At 44.4% G+C, this 16,918-nt stretch overlaps 1 protein-coding gene across 1 annotated transcript in view; it reads right to left on the reverse strand.

The window, feature by feature from the left end:
- TOP2A (DNA topoisomerase II alpha) overlaps positions 1–16,918 on the reverse strand; it is a 91,574-nt gene that overhangs the window by 37,363 nt on the left and 37,293 nt on the right. The window contains exons 12-20 of the mRNA XM_068263351.1: positions 11,709–11,866; positions 6,283–6,408; positions 6,086–6,196; positions 5,883–5,988; positions 4,431–4,540; positions 4,208–4,300; positions 1,900–2,014; positions 1,295–1,416; positions 744–892 (exon numbers count right to left, since the gene is read on the reverse strand). Coding sequence (XP_068119452.1) covers positions 744–892; positions 1,295–1,416; positions 1,900–2,014; positions 4,208–4,300; positions 4,431–4,540; positions 5,883–5,988; positions 6,086–6,196; positions 6,283–6,408; positions 11,709–11,866 — 1,090 coding nt within the window. The remainder of the gene's footprint in view (positions 1–743; positions 893–1,294; positions 1,417–1,899; positions 2,015–4,207; positions 4,301–4,430; positions 4,541–5,882; positions 5,989–6,085; positions 6,197–6,282; positions 6,409–11,708; positions 11,867–16,918) is intronic.

The raw sequence follows: 16,918 nt of genomic DNA on the forward strand, positions 1-16,918 counted from the left end.
TTATTCATTTAGAAATTATACATTACCAAATTGCACTTTTTTACTCTGCATTTTATTCATAACTGCTTTATTCATCGTCTAACAGCATAAATGCTTTCTGATGGTCTCACTGTCTTTAGGAGACCCAGCAGTGTCAGAGAAGGCTTTGTTTACATTCCGCACTTGATACAATTAAACACAAGATTACATTTACAACTTCCGTTGCGTCCAGCTCTGCTGGCAGGAACGCTTCTAAGGCCTGTGTTAACCCTTTGAATGCTGTTCTTGTAAAAAAAAAAATTGCTGGTTGTATATAGTATGCTGTAAATCTATTAGAGCAAAGTAGAAATGCTGGGTTTCATTCCGCAAAAAAAAAAAAAGTCACTTAAAATAAGTTTAGGGGTTATTTTTGTAAATAGATTTTAAATTTTTGCTCACAAGATGGCACGATACACTATCCTTGGGAGCGTTTGATAGTTACTTTCAGTTTTATGAATGAACATGGCTCCTGATTGGAGTCATGTTCATTCCCAGACACTTTTCTGGATTGGTTTGAGGAATGCAGTTCCCCGTTCACCAAGCCACACCACGAATGAGCGGGCATGTGCAACCAACCACTTATTGCCAGATCGTACCGGTACATCTTGTTTCTGCTACTGAGGCTCAACCTGGACTTATGGTACATCCAGATTTAGTTAACTGGTTAAAGTAGCTATGGAAAAACAGTTTGCATTGAATTTGGATATGTTACCATGTCTACTTACCTAGGCATGGTGAAGATATATCGAGGGCTGGCAGCATCTTTGCCACCATGCAGCCTGGTGCCAAATTGACCAATGGGCTGCAAGAGGTTGATGTTATTACTACCCACAAAGTTCTGTGCCAAGTTTATAATGGTCATCATCAGGGAAGCCTAGGCAAAGCAGAGATAAAGGGTTATTCCTACAGCTCAGAAACTGTGTACATCTAAGGTGACAACACCCAATTAAAACAAGACTTTATATTCCCACATCAATTTTTCTTCTATATGAATTGATAGATGTCTGTGTACACTGCTGCACTTTGTCTTGTGATATGCTTTTTCAATAAACTGCGTGCTTTCCTGTACTAGCAGTTTGTATTTTTTTGCAATAAAATTGCTTTATTAGAGGAAGTCGTGTGGTAGCCTCCATAGCTCTCCAATGCTTATCTACTACAAGATGTAAATGTACACAAGTCAGCTGAAGTCTTGCTTATGCAGAAGCATAATTTTGCCTCTAAAACCAAAAGCAGAGCAACCAGAAGCTAAGCTCATGTGGTTTGTGTGCAGTCTTACCTCACCGTGATGGTATGCAGACATCTCGGCTACTGAACCAGCCAGTTGAGCAACCTTCACCTCCCGCTTATCATTCCGCTTGAAACAAGTGAAAAGCACTTTTCTCTGCCCAGGCTTCAATCCTACAGACAGAAAAAACAAAGGAGTTTCAATAACAATAAATTAGCTTAAAGAGGAACTCCAGTGAAAATAATGTAAAATAAGGTGCTTCATTTTTACAATAATTATGTATAAATGATTTAGTCAGTGTTTGCTCATTGTAAAATCTTTCCTCTCCCCGATTTACATTCCGACATTTATTACATGGTGACATTTTTACTGTGGGCAGGTTATGTAGCTGCTGCTGGCTGTTTTGGCTGTTAGAGACAGCTGTAAACAGCTAATTCCTGTCTGTGAGCCTTTTTACATTGTAACAAACTGCCAAAAGTACCGTGGTACTCAGAGCTTCTTGTGGGAGGGGTTTCAGTACAAAATCACACAGCGCCCCCTGATGATCTGTTTGTGAAAAGCATTATATTTCTCATGTAAAAGGGGGTATCAGCTACTGATTGGGATAAAGTTAAATTCTTGGTTGGAGTTTCTCTTTAACAGTACACAACACTTACCGTCAACCAATGAGGGGATGGAACGCTCATTGTCAGAGTTGGAGAACAGAATCAATTCTTTATTAATAAAGTCATTGTAGGTCAAAGACTTTGTAGCCTGTCCATACAAGAAATCCTATAAAAAACGACATAAGGGACAATTCAAGATTTCAAAAATCACAAAATCAGTGCTGTAAGACTGGTCACACGCTCAGATTATGACCTTATTCATTTTTATAAAATCTTTAAAAAAAACCTCTAAGAAACCATCTAGGAAAAAAACAGTACAACATTTGTAAAGCGCTTTTCTCCTATAGGACTCAAAGGGCTCTTTCACACTAGAGGCTGCGGTAGAAAAGACTGAAAGTCAGCCTTTTGCTTAACGCCAATACATAGCGTTTTCAAAGCCTTTTGAAAGAGTTTTACAGCCCATATGAAAACGTCTTTTTTTTCCTTCTATAAAAATAAGTGAACAAGATAGCTGTAAAACGCTTTGAAAACGCTGAAGTTGGCGTTTTCCATTGACTATCATTGAAACGCCAACAGCCAACTTTGGCTGTTAACAGCCCTGAAAAAGCTCCCGGGAGCGTTGAAACGCAACGCTTCAAAACGCCGAGTTAGATGTGAAAGGTAAAATGAAAGTCTATGGACTTTTTACCTAGCAAAACGCCAACTTCAGCCGTGGCGTTAAAACGCCGAAAAATCCCTCTGGTGTGAAAGGGCCCAAAACGCATAAATCCGTCTCAGATAAGTCAAGGCTGGAATGTGCTACAGAGAAAATAGTCAGGTGTTCATAAATTCCAGACTAAACAGGTGGCTTTTCAGTTTGGATTTAAGTATTCCTTTAACCACTTTCTGACCGCGTCACGCCAATGGGCGTGGCCGCGGCGGCCCCAGGACCACCTAACGCCAATTGGCGTAAAGTCCTGGGGCTCTGGTTTGCAGGAGATCGTGTGCAGGCTGCGCGCGCATCTCCTGCTTGGGGGGGGGCGCAGCTCCACCCCGCCTTCAGTCTCCCAGCGGCTATTGCCGCTCGGGATCGCCGTTTATTTACAAGGTGCAGCACTGCGATCAGCGCTGCACTGGGGACAGTTGTGTGGCACAGCTGTCCCCCTGGGGGACAAGAGAGCGATTGGCTGCCGGGGGGGGGGGGGGGGGGGAGGGAAGAAGTTTAACAGGGTGTTTTTTTTTTTAACACGAACAAAAATATTAAAAAAATAAATAAATAAAACATGGGGGGAGCGATCAGACCCCACCAACAGAGAGCTCTGTTGGTGGGGAGAAAAGGGGGAATCACTTGTGTGCTGTGTGGCCCTGCAGCTTGGCCTTAAAGCCGCAGTGGCCAATTTCACTAACAATGGCCTGGTCACGGGGGGGGGGGGGGGGGGAAGAAAAAAAAAAAAATAAAGATCAACTTACCTGGGGCTTCTACTGGCCCTCTGCAGCCATCCTGTGCCTGCTCCATCACAGAACGATTTTCTGGTCCTCTGCAGTGACTAAGTTTCAATTTCGGTGACAGAGCAAGTGGCTGGCCACTGCGCATGAGAGAAAAGCTCTACTGTGCATGATACTCCCGGGGATAGGAGCACGAACGAGGCCATCAACAGCCGAAAACTCAGCCGCAGCAGGGGACCAAAGGATTGGTTTGGCATGGCGTGAGGCCAGTAGTGTTTGTTTGCCTTTAGGTTTGCTTTAAATGCTTCCAAGGATAAAGATGTCCAGATTGGGCGTGGCAGGGAGATCCAAAGTGTAGGGCAGCATGAAAGAAGGCTTTGTCTCCAAAAATTGTCTCGCACGAGCAACTGCTTCCTGTCAATTCACGGCGGGGGGCTCCGTAAATAGCCTGCGGGCCGCCGATCGCAGGCTAAATGTAAACACAAGCGGAAATAATCCGCTTTGTTTACATCTGTACAATGCTGCTAACAGTAGCAGCGTTGTACCAGATCAGCGACCCCCGGCTAATCAGCGGCCGGGGAATCGCTGTCACATGACAGGCAGGAGCCTGTTAGAGGCTGCACAGGACAGATCCGTTCTTGTGCAGCCTCTGATCTCCAGGGAAGGGAGGGAGGAGAGGGGGAATCCTGCGGTGGAGGGGGCTTTGAGTTGCGCCCGTACCCCCCCCCCCCCAAGCCACACGAAGGCAGGAGCAATCTGGCCGCTCTGCCTAATGTTTGATCTGTGCTGGGGGCTGTGGAGCACACCGAGCACAGATCTCTAATAAGCGCTGGTCCTTAAGGGGGGGGGGGGGGGGGTAAAGGCTGGGTCCTCAAGTGGTTAAGAAATATAAAAAAAAAAAATAATAATGTAACGCCTGGTGAGTAGATCTTACCTCTGGTAAGCCATGCAGTCTCCTCTGCCTCCGGTCTTCCATAAAATTTGACAACCACTCTTTGCGGTCATCCACTTTCTTCTTGCTAAAGGCCTGGGGGGGGGGGGGGGGGGGGGGGGGGGGGGGGGTGTAACAAAACAAAAACGACCAATGTTATAAATGTGTGCCATCAGGGAAGACATGTCTTCAAGAGCCATGTTCATAGACAAGGTGGTCTTCTTACCAAGGTGATCGCAGCATCGTCTATTGGGCCACTATATTTGAAAGGAATTCTGTGTCTTTCCATGTCTGCAAAATATTCCTTTGCCTCTTTAGCCGTGCTGGTCCCCAGACCTATAGAAGGAGAAATATCAATCAGAAAGGCAGATACACTGAAGCCAGTTAGAACACAGTTTTGAACTAATGGACAACAGAGGGATAACCCTCCTGTAATTCTGTCGATTGTTATTTCTCTCTCCCGCTAAGCTGTAAGCCATTCACACTGTTCCACAATAAAAAGTTAGCTGCTTAAAAAAAAAAAAACCCTCAAGATTGATTGCACTAAGTGCATTTATCAAAAATGAAGCATAACTTTACCAACACCTGCAACCTCCTCATTTACACCTTCAGGCACTAAAGGCCGGTTATCCTTAAAGGGAACCTTAACCGGCGGGGAGAAAAAAAAAAAAAAAAAAATCACTTACCTGGGGGCTTTCCCAAGCCTCCTGCAGCCGTCCGGTGCCCGCGCCGGTCCTTCGGTGCCCTCCGGTCTCCCTCCGCCGCTAAGTTTTGTTTTCGGACGACTGCCAGTCGTCTTCGGGCCTCTTCCGCATTCCTCGTCGTAAACTGCAGTAAAGCGCGTCCGCATGACGCCAAACGTGTCATGTGCATGACGCCAAACGTGTCATGCGGACGCGCTTTACTGCAGTTTACGACTAGGAATGCGGAAGGGGCCCGAGGACGACTGGCAGTCGTCCGAAAACGAAACTTAGCGGCGGAGGGAGACCGGAGGGCACCGAAGGACCGGCGCGGGCACCGGACGGCTGCAGGCGGCTTGGGAAAGCCCCCAGGTAAGTGAATTTATTTTTCCTCGCCAGTTAAGGTTCCCTTTAACATCTAGGCTTTCATCCATTTAAATCAGTGCCATTGCGCAGTCATAGCAGCACTGGTTGTAATCAAAAGTTTCAGCTTTTCATATTATGTGTGGCCTGATGCTTACAAGGTTGGATTACTGAAAGTGGCGGAGTATTTTTAGATAACCATTTTGTAAGTACAGTTAGACCTTAAAATACTGCACTGCTTTAAAAATTTAGGCCAGGTGAATTCATAGCCTGGAGAAGTGAACAGGAACTTTGCACTGCATACAAAAATCTCCCTATAGGGTCAGCTCGTTATGCATTACTGAGCAATCCCAATAGTACAAGTCAGAAGCCATAGACTGTCCGTTAAAATAATTACACACCACCCATTGTGCACATTCCATTATCTTCAGTTAGAACACCAAGGGCAAAAAAAGAAAAAAAAAAACACACCTTACAAAAACAGACCAGTTGCTACATGGTATGCACAAACCACCATAAAAATAGTGACAAAACAGTACAAGTGCCCACCACTGTGAAATCCCTGCCCACAACGAGCATAAAAGTCTGTTCTTACTTGCCTGGTGAGCACTACCACACAGGGTTTTAGAACAAACCTTTGTAGTACTTTATTTTCCAAGTCTTGTGACTGTCATTGCGGTTTTTCCACTCTTCAAACTCCGGTATACTGTAGAAGGAGAGCTCCTGCTTGTTTTTAGAGACCTGTGCAGAGAATACCAAATGAGAATGCAAACAATTGTTCTTGTATTTTCAATTCATACATCCTATAAAACCTGCAGGCAGCAGGAAGACTTCTCACCTTTATAATAGGGGTAATAAACTCTTCCAGGAAGCAATGTCTCAGCAGAGATGGCCAGTTGTGATGAATGAAGTTGATCAACAAGCCTTTGATGTGGGAGCCATCTTGATCCTACAAATACAGAGCAGTAAATAAAATGATAGACTCCGGTGAGCCAAGCAAGTTAGACTAGGGTGAGGAATCCCAAGTCTTTTCACCTGATCTGTCATAATCATGATCTTTCCGTAACGAAGACTCCTCAGGGATTCTTGATCTTCGTAGTTTTTCTTGTACTGCAGACCCATGATCTTTATAATATTATTAATCTCGGCATTCTCCATAATCTGGAATGAAGTAATTAATATAAGCAGTGTGCACGCATGTCAAACACGATAAAACACCGTTAGAATAGATTTTGAGCTCCTCTGAAAAACAGTTAGGCCTTGTTCACACTATACATGTTACTGTGTGCATTTCAGCAAGCGTATAGTGTGCGACATGCAGGAATATCAGAAGTGCATAGACTGCACTCTGACATTAAGACTACATGCGTTACGCAGCAATGCTGCACACTTTTTGGCAAACCAGCAGCAACCCATTCAGATCACCTAAGATATAGGTATGGCAGTTTTTTTATTAGGATTATTAATTTATAAAGCGCCAACGTATTCCGTGGTGCTGTACAAAGTAAGAAAACAAACAAGGGATACATGATACAGACAATGATATACATCAAATATTAACACTGATACAAGATACAGCACTGCTGATTACAATTTGATTTAACATGACTAAAATGTATAAATGTCTAAGTGTGCTAGCAATTAAATTAATAACATTCCATGACACAAAAGGGCGAGAGCCCTGCCCTTGCGAGCTTACAATCTAAAGGAATGGGGTGGAAACAAAAGGTTTTGTGCACAGATTTATAGACCAGACTCACATGCTCCAGAATGTATTGCACATAGAGTTTTACGGGCTCTCCTCCGTTGCCTGGCAGGGATCACAAGCTGTGCCCTGCCAGGCAACGGAGAGAGCCCGTAAAACTCTATATGTACAATGCATTCTGGAGCATGTGAGTGCAATTTCATAATTAAAGTTTCAAGTTTTTTACGGAGTTATGCTATGGAAGCTATTTCTTTGAGGTACATTGCATGGATTATGGGGAGGATGATGGTGGTCTAAAAGGACAGCATCACAGCGATACCAGGATCCTGAAGTACTGAGGCTCCTGGATTTGTGCATGGTTGGCCAATCTGGTGAGTCTGTTTACTGTTGGGTGTCCATGGTGGCATAAGAGATCAAGAAATTGCACATGAGAACTCCTGAATGAGGTTTATGTGGACTTTTATATGAAAAAGGATGTGCGCTTAAGCGATTGTGTATAACTCCTTTAAAAGAGACTAACAACATTTTCAGCCCTACTATCCTACAAGTTTCTATATCTATTCTAAAGTGCTCTGGCTTACTGCAGCCTTTTTTAGTTGCTCAATTGCTGTAATAAATTAAAATTTACTCTCCTTTGTCAGGCTTGCTCAAAGAGGAAGTGGCTGTAATTGTTTACAGACAGGAGGTTACACTGATAGCCCTGCTCTGAGTCTTTCACATACTGAAAATTGAAACAGCTCACATTCCCTGCTCTCAGGAACTCAGCATCATCTACTAATAAAAGCTGATATTTATGAGAAGCATAGCTCAGACTATTGCAGAATGCAGACACTGACCTGCTATCAGTAATCACTACTAAAGATTGCAGCATTATTTACAAAAGTAAAACTTCTAAACTATGAAATAAACTCTTAAAGAGAATCTGTATTGTAAAAAAAAAAAAAATTCGCACAAAAGTAAACATACCAGTGCGTTAGGGGACATCTCCTATTACCCTCTGTCACAATTTCGCCGCTCCTTGCCGCATTAAAAGTGGTTAAAAACAGTTTTTAAAAGTTTGTTTATAAACAAACAAAATGGCCACCAAAACAGGAAGTAGGTTGATGTACAGTATGTCCACACATAGAAAACACATTCATACACAAGCAGGCTGTATACACCCTTTTGAATCTCAAGAGATCATTTGTGTGTTTCTTTCCCCCTGCAGCTATCTTCCACTGAAGTGTCAGGCTGTTTCTTCCTGCAAAGTGCAGTACAGCTCTACCTGTATGTAATTCCTCAGTATGTGAAAGCCCAGCCAGCTCAGAGGAGGATTTATCCAGCTTGTAAAAGATGAGAGAGGAGAGAAGCTTCCCTAATCTAAATAATACACAGGCAGTGTGCAGAGAGGGGCCTGGAGGGGGAAGATGCATCACAGAACCACAACACTGAAGAACTTGGCAGCCTTCCAGACACAGGCTGACAAGTCTGACAAGAGAGAGATAAGTTGATTTATTACAGAGATGGTGATAGTAGAACGTGCTGCAGTAAGCCAGAACACATTAGAATAGCTTTTGGAACTTGTAGGATGATAAAAAACAGGATGCAATTTTTGTTACGGAGTCTCTTTAAGGCTGAATTATTCAATAATTCAACATTTTATGGAAACTAATGCCGTTTACAGGAACATGCAATATTATGATGAACTTCCTGCCCAAGAAGAATGGGCTTTAACATCTAATGGTGCTGGAACATTAGCAATCGCATATGCTTTAGAAATCATCTTCAGCCCATTGCTCACCTCCATTCTTTAGTTTTATCTATATAAACAAAAAATTCCTAACAAAAACTACTTTAGGCACAAATGAAGGTGAAGCCAGGGTCAGAAGTGCAGGCGGTATGGGAGAACAGGATCCCCGGTGGACTTCACTGGTATTGCAGCAGTCACGCCGTATTTTAACAGAGTGGGGTTATCTCTAGCTAGAGACACCAAGTGGCGTGACTGCCATGATGCTGGTGCTCCCATACCGCCTGCACTTCTGAACCTAGCTAAGCATACCCCTGTCCACTGAACTGTGTCCACAGTACCTAGATTTACCAATCCAAATTCAGCATGCTTGCACATGTACCATATGCTCACATTAATGGTTTCACTTTTATTTTGATTTTTTTCCTCTCGTTTCCTTCTGGTATTCACATTGAATGAGACCTTTGCACTATTTTAGCACTTTATAATCAGTGGTTGCTGAACCAGAGGTTCTGATCCTGATGGGGCTCAATTAGTGAGCACCTCAGGTGATTGCTACTATCTACATATTTAAAGTGCGTCTCTTATTGAATACAATTGAAATATGGTTATATATGAATATGATGGCAGGTGGCAAGATGTTCTGCTTTTATCATTTAAAGAGACACTGAAGCGGAAAAAAAATTATGAATCGCAAAACCGCAAACCGCTAGCGATTTTACAATCGCTACGGTTTGCTTTTTAACATAGGAATCGCGGTAGGTCATTTCCACTACCGCGATTCGTTTTTGTCAGGAACGCGAGGCGGAGCGATATTTGCCGCGATTTTGCTATGCAGTGCATAGCAAAATCGCGGCGGCGAACGTCGGGGAATCGCCGGTAATTGCGATTCAGCAATCGCTAGCGTTCAGCGTGAACGCTAGCGATTGCAAGTGGAAAAGGGCCCTAATTGCTTCCAGTACAGGAAGAGTTGAGAAACTCCAGTTATCTCTATGCAAACAAGCCATTAATCTCTCCGACTAAGTTAGTCGTGGAGAGGGCTGTCATCTGACTTTTATTATCTCAACTGTAAGTGAACTGTTTTTTTCTCTGCTAGAGGAGAGGTCATTACTTCACAGACTGCTCTGAAAGAATCATTTTGAATGCCGAGTGTTGTGTAATCTGCACATATTCTAGAATAATGCAATGTTAGAAAAAACACTATATACCTGAAAATAAAAGTATGAGAATATTTTCTTTGCTGCTAATCTTCTAGTAATTATTCATAGTACACGACCAATTCACTATATCATATTTTTTTTCGCTTCAGTGTCTCTTTAAAGTGGTAGTCAATTCTAAAATGTTCATATTTGTGCATACTCAAGTGCAGTGCTGTTTCGATGAGCTTATGGCTATCCTTTCTAAAGGTTTATTATGAGCTCTAGCACATACATATTGTAAGAATGCAGTGACCACCCCCGTTATCTAATTTTTAAAGTGAACAATCGCTCAAAGACACAGACTAAGAGCTGACAAGACAATTTAAATCCCATTGGAAAATATGGATTTCCTTGTGACCGCTTTTAGAAACCTTTTAAAGTATCAGAGGAAATTGATATGTTAAAAGTTCAGCTGGCAGCATTGGACCATATTTTAACAGGGGTTTTGGTGTGTTTTTTTATTTTTATATCTTTATCAAGGACAGCCTGCAAAAATACATTTGGAATACAACAACTTTGGATACATTTTGGCTCTTTAAAGCGGACCCAAACCAAACTTTTTTTTATTAAAAATATTTAGTTGCACCACTGACACATTCAAAGATAAATAAACACCTCCAAACCTATGTGCATTTCAGTGCATGCTTTTCACCCTTCTCTTTTCATAACTAGGGTTATACAGGTGGCAGCTATTAGCAATTCCTCCATTGCCGGACACTATCTGGTCCACCAGTTTGCGGGAAAAATCCCGGCAATTTTGAAGGAAGGGAGGGGTTCCTCCAATAAATGTAAAATGTTATATTTGTCACCATGCAGCTGAAAAAAGGCTGCTATTTATAATTATTTGGAAAAGAGATTTTATTTTGTATTTTTAGGCTGGTTTCACAGTGGGACGTTACAGGCGCACGTTAGAGCAGCCTGTAATGCACCCCACCTCACAGCAATGAAAAATCAATGGGCCGTACAGTGCCCACGTTGCGTTACATTGTAACGCTGCGCCACCAGACAACGTACTGCATGCAGTACTTTCTAAGCGGCAGAACCGCGTTAGACTGCTTGCACATGCTCAGTAACGTTGGGCAGGAGCGGAGAGCGGCCAGGCACATGGCTAATTAAGTGACGTGACTCAGTGACGTGCGTTGTTTACTTCCTGGAGCGGCCGCTCTGTGCAGCGATTGGCCGGCGGGACCACGTGATGCCGCATGCACACAAGAGTACACATCACGGACGCCAGAGTGAGCTGCACAACGCGGCTCACTCTGACGTCCAAAGCAGGGAGCACCAGGTGTTGCGTTAGGGGCACGTTATGCGACCATAACGTCCCCTAAAACGCAACCTCCTGGTGTGAAACCAGCCTTAGTTTGGGTCCACGTTAAGGCTGAAAATACAAAAAAAGCCTTCCAGACATTCTATATCATAAAAGTCAGAGGTAATGTGGAAAGCACTTGATCTGAAAGGCCTTGATTTAATAAGATTCACAATTCAAAATGCAGGCTTTGAGACGGAGCTGGGTGCTAAACCCAGTCTTCAGGAACTGCATCAACTGATTTTTAAGCCTGGTATACACTTTCATTTATGATTGGTCAAATCACTGACCAATTTTACCACTTCCATGTAGTATGAGGGTCAGCAGATATTGAATACTATGAGCAAATTGTGTAGTTAAGCTCTAGTGGAGGTGGTAAAATTGGTCAGTGCTTGGCCAATCCAAAAAAAAAAAAAAAAAAAAAAAAAAGTGTTTACCAGATCTTAGAACCAGGTAAAGTACTTCCACTGTCCCTGGATAAGCACAGAAGCACTGACCTCCTTTGAAAATCGAGACTGCTCTCACCTGCTTGTGTGAAGCCTCCCGAACATTGAGAAGTTTGCCCCTCAGTGGGAAAACACCAAAGCGGTCTCTTCCAACTACACCCAGGCCAGATACAGCCAAAGTCTTGGCTGAGTCTCCTTCGGTAAGAATGAGTGTGCACGCGTTGGAATTTTTGCTGCCTAAATGTTAGAAATGCAATAATTAGACACTTACATTAAACCAATAATAAAACTAAAAACCAAGCATGCCTTGTTATATGAAACATGCAGACATAATACTGATCCTCTGGCTGCAATATTTTGATTTGAAATATAACCAGAGAATCAGTAATTGGTTTACTAGCATTTTCCAAGTTTGCAATCGTGGCCTCACTACTTTCACTTCTTCATACAGTAGTCTTGTTTATCTAGCGCAGATGGGGGGGAAATCAGCTGATGCTGGATAAGTGAGCTTTCTGGTGGCTTGAGACTCAATGTTAAAAATTGTCCTAGCTAGTACAGTACTATACCACACTACAGATACCATGTACTATATAATATATTAAAATACAGCTTTCAATGTATATTAGCCTTGGGGGAGCTGTGGAACTAAAGTCTTTAAAAGGATGCTTAAACAGGAACTGTCGTGAAAATCTTAAAATTAAATAACACATACCAATAAGAAGTAGTAATAATAATAATAACTTTTTTTGTATAGCGCCTTTCTCCTGTCGGACTCAAAGCGCTTGCGAGGCAGCCACTAGAGCGCACTCAGTAGGCAGTAGCAGTGTTAGGGAGACTTGCCCAATGAACTCCTTACTGAATAGGTGCTGGCTTACCGAGTCGGAAGAGCCAGGATTTGAACCCAGGACTCCTACATCAGAGGCAGAGCCCTTAACCATTACACTACACAGTACATTTCTTCCTGAGTAAAATGAGCCATAAATGACTTCTATGTTGCTGTCATCTGACATTACTGACAGGTTTTGGGCTAGCCCATCTCTCTATAGAGGACTCAGCATGGCCTTTATTCTTTATAAAGACATTCCCTGACATGATTAATACAAAGATGCTGTCCAGCTTCCCTGCACAGTGTTTTGGCAGTTTGAGCAACTGCCATTTACGAAGTGCTTTTAAAGGGGTTCTTTCACGAAAAAAGTAGTCAGTTAAAAAATGTGACAGATGACAGGTTTTGGGCCAGTCCATCTTTTTAAGGGGGGTTTCTCAGGGCTTTCTTTGTTTTCAACAGCATTTCCTGAACAACAGTTGCAAAATTTAACTGACATAATAGTGTGCAAGTGATTAGGGAGGCCGGCTGGTATCTTGCTATTTTGGCAGTTAAACTGCTGTTCAGGAAATGCTGTTGAAAACAAAGAAAGCCATGAGAATCCTCCTTAAAAAAAGATGGACTGGCCAAAACCTGTAATCTGTCAAATTTTTTAACTGCCTACTTTTTTCGCGAAAGAACCCCTTTAAAGGGAACCTGAACGGAGTAAAAAAAAAAAAAAAAAAAAAAAAAAAAAAAAAAAAAAAAAAAGTAACTTTAAATAACATTACATGGTTACCTTGCCATCAGTTCCTCTCAGAAGCTCACCATTGCCATAACTGAAATGTATCAGTTGCTGTCAGTTATAGCTGAGAGTACAACTGATGTGCTGGATAATGTCCATGTTTCCCTATGGCTCAAGTGAGCAATGTTACAGTTTAACAGTGTGCTGACCAGAAAGTGGTTATGGGGTAATGGCCATTTTCAAAATGGAGGAAGGAGAATTCCCTTGATCACAGTGGACAAAACAGGATATGGGAGAGGAGAAAGATTGAGAAGTAGACTACACGGGAGGAAAGTATGACTTGTGTATGTTTATTTTGACTTAATTTTCAGTTCAGGTTTTCCTAACCACTTGCCGACCAGGGGAATTTTCACTGATCGGTGCTGCGTGGGCTCTACAGCCCGCAGCACCGATCAGCAGTGCAGCAGGGCGATCAGACTACCCCCCTTTTTTCCCCACTAGGGGGATGTCCTGCTGGGGGGGGGGGGTCTGGTCGCCGCCGGCCATTAGTGGGTAGCGGGGGGGCTCCTCAAAGCCCCCCTCCGCAGCGTTTTGTGCGCTCCCTCCCTCCCCTTACCTCCCTCTCCCTTCCTGGGCTGCGCAGGACGGATATCCGTCCTGCGCATTGTGGGATAGGCTTCAGCCTATCATATGCCCGCGATCCCCGGCCAATCAGAGGTCGGGGATCGCCGATCTGACTTACGGCGCTGCTGCGCAGCAGCGCCGTATCATGTAAACAGCGGGGATTTCTTCCCCGCCTGTTTACATTTTGCCGGCGAGCCGCTATCGGCGGCTCTCCGGCTGTTCACAGAGACACCCTTCGTGAACTGACATGGAAAGGCCGCTCGATCGAGCGGCCGTTTCCATGGTAACCCGCAGACGACCAGTTTACGCCAATCGGCGTTAGCTGGTCGTCAAGAGGTTAAAAATAAAGAAAACCCTGAGAACACCCCTATGAGAAGATGGGCTAATCCAAAATTGTCGTTTTTGTCAGCTTTTACTAACTAAGTGACAGCAAAATAGGAGACAAAATAATTTATGGCTCATTTTACTCAGGAAGAAATGTATTTGTATGAGTTTTAAGATTTTTGCGACAGTTCCTCTAAGCTAGGGATTTGAAAAAATAAAATCAGTTTTACTCACCTGGGGCTTCTACCAATTCCCTGCAGCCGTCCCGTGCCCTCGCTGTGATTAACGGATGCTCTGGTCCCCGTCGCCAGCTAGTTTTGTTTCACTGATAGGCCTGGCCACGCGTACCCTTGTTCCCGTCCACAATAGCGCCCTGCGCCTTCCACCATCTATGCCCAGCTTTGAAGTGTGAATGTTGATATTTTTGTATAGGGTATGGGCCTGGAACAAGCCAAGTCTGCTTGTCAGCAATGGAATAAGAGTACTGGATTCTGGGCTTACCAGATCAGTGTTCTCCCCAGGCTCTTTTAGACAGGTGCTCCACCCGGCTAGTTTTGGTGACCACCTGGCTGTCATCGGCTCACCTCCTCCTATGCTGTAAGCAGAGTTGCTCACAGAAGCACCGGCCCTGCATTCTCTCATCTCGCCCCACCCGGCTACTATTTCATGCCACCCGGCTGGAAAAAATGTCTGGGGAGAACACTGCAGATTCACCACAAGCATGCTGTGATGGACCTTCAGGCAAGTTTCTGCACAGTGCCAGTGTGATAACTCCAGGCAGCTGCCTAATACAGCAGGAAAGTCTATCTGGCTGAACCCACCATGCCTTTTTCCATAGATATTAGGAATCATGTTTGTGTAGTGGATAGCCATCTTGTCTTGCAGCATTGGTCCTCTGTTCGAATCCCTGCCAGGTCAAAATCTGCAAGGAGTTTGTATGTTCTACCCGTGTGTGTGTGGGTTTCCTCTGGGCACTCAGGTTTCCTCCCACATCACAAAAACATACAGAAGTTAATTGGCTTCCTCCTAAAATTGGCCCTAGACTATGATACATGCACTACATCAGTGGTTCCCAACCTTTTCCGGGCCGGGGAACACTTTCTGACCATATTTTTCTCCGGGGAAAGGCGGCGGGGGGGGGGGGGGGGGGGGGGCGGCGGCGCGGGTGTTTGCGCGACCTAGTGGACAGTGCCGTGCTATGGGGGGGGGGGGGGGGCGGCTGCATAGCTAGCATAGTTGCCCCAGTATAGGGAGTTTAGTTGCCCCAGTATGGTTAGTATAGTTACCCCAGTATAGTGCCCCAGTATAGCTAGTATAGTCCCAGTATGGATAGGTAGTGCCCCAGTATAGCCAGTAAAGTGCCCAGTATAGCTAGTATAGTGCCCAGTATAGCTAGCATAGTGCCCAGTATAGGTAGGTAGTGCCCAGTATAGTGCCCAGTATAGCTAGTATAGTTGCCCCCAGTGTAGGTAGTTTCGTTGCCCCCAGTATAGCTAGTTTAGTTGCCCCCAGTAAAGCTAGTACAGTTCCCCCCAGTAAAGCTAGTACAGTTCCCCCCAGTAAAGCTAGTACAGTTCCCCCCAGTATAGATGCCCAGGAGGGGGGGAAGCAGCGCTAGAAGGAGGGGCAGTGGAGGCAGCGGTGGGGAGGGGGGAAATATCCCCCCCCCTCCCTCACCTGGGACCCCTCCTTCTGCCTCTCTCCCCCTCCGTTTAGCGGTGGCAAGTGCGGCTCAGCGGCGGGGAGGCATACGGAGAATTACTCACCACTTCTGCGTTCCAAGCGCCGGCAACGTCATGTCGTCACACATCTCCGCCTTCAATACCGCCCACTGTGCTTCCGCTAATCAGGAAGAACAGTGGGCGGCATTGAAGGCGGAGATGTGTGACGACTTGACGTTGCCGGCGCTTGGAACGCGGAAGTGGTGAGTAATTCTCCGTATGCCTCCCCGCCGCCGAGCCGCACTTGCCACCGCTAAACGGAGGGGGAGAGAGGCAGAAGGAGGGGTCCCAGGTGAGGGAGGGGGGGGGGAATATTTCCCCCTTCCCCACCGCTGCCTCCACTGCCCCTCCTTCTAGCGCTACTTCCCCCCTCCTGCACCCTAAAGTAGGTACAGGTCTGGCGAGAGGCCAGACCTGTACGGCACACCGGGCAACATGCCGCGGCACACTAGTGTGCCGCGGCACACTGGTTGGGAAACACTGCACTACATGATACATACATAGACATAGGACTATGGCAGGGATTATATTGTGAGCCCTTCTGAGAGACAGTGACAAGACAATATACTCTGTACAGCGCTGCATATGGTAGCGCTATATAAATAGATACTGAATCATTAATTTGAGAGGAAGCAAACAGAACCAGAAAGACACAAAGAGAGATAGTGCAGTTTGCAGCCACAACATAAGACGGAGTAAATTAACCACTTGAGGACCTAGGGCTTTCTACCCCTTAAGGACCGGCCACTTTTTTCCCATTCAGACCACTGCAGCTTTCACGGTTTATTGCTCGCTCATACAACCTACCACCTAAATGAATTTTGGCTCCTTTTCTTGTCACTAATAAAGCTTTCTTTTGGTGCTATTTCATTGCTTCTGCGATTTTTACTTATATTCATCAAAAAAGACATGAATTTTGGCAAAAAAATAATTTTTTTAACTTTGTGCTGACATTTTTCAAATAAAGTAAAATTTCTGTATACATGCAGCGCAAAAAATGTGGACAAACATGTTTTTGATAAAAAAAAAAAAAAAAAAAAAAAAATCAGTGTATATTTATTGGTTTGGGTAAA

The sequence above is a fragment of the Hyperolius riggenbachi genome, chromosome 12 (assembly GCF_040937935.1).
Source record: "Hyperolius riggenbachi isolate aHypRig1 chromosome 12, aHypRig1.pri, whole genome shotgun sequence".
Lineage (NCBI taxonomy): Eukaryota > Metazoa > Chordata > Amphibia > Anura > Hyperoliidae > Hyperolius > Hyperolius riggenbachi.